We start from the raw sequence: 2,084 nt of genomic DNA on the forward strand, positions 1-2,084 counted from the left end.
GAAAACACAGAAAGGGACTCTTAGAACAAAGAGAACTTACTGAAGGATTAGATGCTGGCTTTGCTGAGGCGTCCCTGCTCGACTGTGTATTGGAAGGGCGATCTTGGCGGCCCATCCACCCGGAGTCTCGATTGACAGCTGGTCACACTGGGGCTGTTGTAGTGGTGCTTTTGAGCTGGGTAGATTAGTATCTGTGTTCAAGCGTGAACAGCTGACGACCCTGGTCAAAGACAGAAGTGGAGGAAAAACAAGGAGCAACCAACAATTCACTTTTATGTACGTCCAGAAGGCCAGTTATGTGGGTCCAACCGCTGCGGAGACTGGAAAGGAAGTCGTATGCAAAAGGATATGAACAAACTTGGGGAAGGACGGGTCGCTTAAGCTGACTCGGTACATTGTATAGGTTGTGATGCATCGCTTGTCAGTGCAAGCCATCGGTCGGCGAGGGAAAGCACAGCATTAACGGAAGGGAAAGGCGAAAATTCGAATTTTAGTTATCCGTATCTTAAAATATGGTCAGTGATCAGGTGAATCCATTTACCGCGATTATGGCATGCACAGACCTACCGATCAACCAATGGACCCTACTGGATTTATTCCAACGGGAATGATGATATTTGTCACTCCGAATAATCAGAAATGCAGGACGTCGACTTGACGGGTCCCGTCGGAGGGCAGCTCGTTGTCCTTAGGAGGGATACGGGAAAGAAGCTCGTGATTGGACGAACCAATACTAGCCAACACAGAACCGTCGGATTGTCTCGCATACCGATATTTCGGAAGTATGTGGATAGGGGACGGAGGCAGGCCAAGGGAATGGGACGAATCCTCAAAAGACGATCTTCCACAAGAGATAACGATGCACTACGGTGTGCGCCTTGTTTCGTTTCCAAGTATTGCCGAATTCATATCTTCGGCGACATGCTGAGTTCCGCAAGATATCTAGAGGAGACGAGGGCTGCAGGCTCGAATTTCATGCCGGTTTGGTGGAAGACAGAGGAGGGGAGGAACCTGTGTAAGGAGAGATGCATAAGAGAGAGACTCGAGCTACCCCTCGATGTCGAGCGTTGATCGTAGTCAAGGCATCCGGGGTACCTATCAGGTGTTTGAAGATGCTGATTTATTGCACCGGAGGGCAATAATGGAGACATAAGAGTTACGAGCCCTGGAGTACGTCGGTATCATAGCCACCTTGCAGGACGGGAATGATAAACCAGTTCGACAAAAGGTGGAGTGGACAGCACTGTCCCGGTGGAGTTGAGCCCCGTGCGCATTTTGAGTGAAAACAGGGACTTCCTCGCGGTTGACAGCTTCAATGGTGCGTAGAAGAGATTCTTGTGGGTGCATGTGAACGTTTGTGTAGCGATCGTGCTTCTAGTCAGGTCAGGGCAGCAATTAGGCGCCTTGCCTCGAGGACAACGTGCGTGTCACAAAGGTTTCAGATTATCCATCGCACTTAAAATTCATTAAAAGTACCATATATCAGACCTCGAGAATGATGTCTAGCTAGGTGCTGGTGCCCAACAAGTCCAAGTTTGAGAGGTCCTGCTTTGTTTGGTCGGAAAATTTAGTCGATCACGCGCTCGACATAAAAGGAATGATTGCCCTTAACAAAAAGAATTCGTTCCAAATAAATTGGAAGCAATCTTAATAAATGTCAAGTTTGTAGCAGGAAGGAGATATTTATGCCATATGTGTAGTGCTCCGCGCGTAGCGTATACGCTTACGCGCGTAAAATTTCCCACGTATACACATACGTGCATAAAATTTCCCACATATACACATACGCACGTATAATTACGGGCGTAAACTGGGTCAGCAGGACCCATATACAATACACTACTTCTGTATACAGTGTATACAGCATATACACTGTGCCAAATATAACAAGATACTTTACATTAAAATAGCTCATAAAAGTACACTATCATCTTTCAAAACAAATGCTTGATATTATCATATTACTGAGCTAAGAAAATGTATTGTAGTACTGTTTACACACAGAAATAAGACAGTTGATTCTGAGTTGAGTGTTGTGAGTTAATATCACGTGACAGCTCTAAACCTTCATGTGATGTACTGTA

The 2,084-nt window shown here is 46.1% G+C and overlaps 1 protein-coding gene across 1 annotated transcript; it reads right to left on the bottom strand.

Annotated features, from left to right (window-relative positions):
• Window positions 1–633: 633 nt before the first annotated feature.
• On the bottom strand, window positions 634–1,347 carry FOMMEDRAFT_151076 (uncharacterized protein; the record flags this gene model as incomplete). Its single annotated transcript, XM_007262203.1, has 3 exons — window positions 634–841; window positions 922–1,165; window positions 1,215–1,347. 3 exons carry the CDS (start codon window positions 1,345–1,347, stop codon window positions 634–636), a joined length of 585 nt encoding a protein of 194 aa, XP_007262265.1.
• Window positions 1,348–2,084: the final 737 nt, after the last annotated feature.

This window comes from Fomitiporia mediterranea (genome assembly GCF_000271605.1).
Source record: "Fomitiporia mediterranea MF3/22 unplaced genomic scaffold FOMMEscaffold_1, whole genome shotgun sequence".
In the NCBI taxonomy this organism is placed as follows: domain Eukaryota; kingdom Fungi; phylum Basidiomycota; class Agaricomycetes; order Hymenochaetales; family Hymenochaetaceae; genus Fomitiporia; species Fomitiporia mediterranea.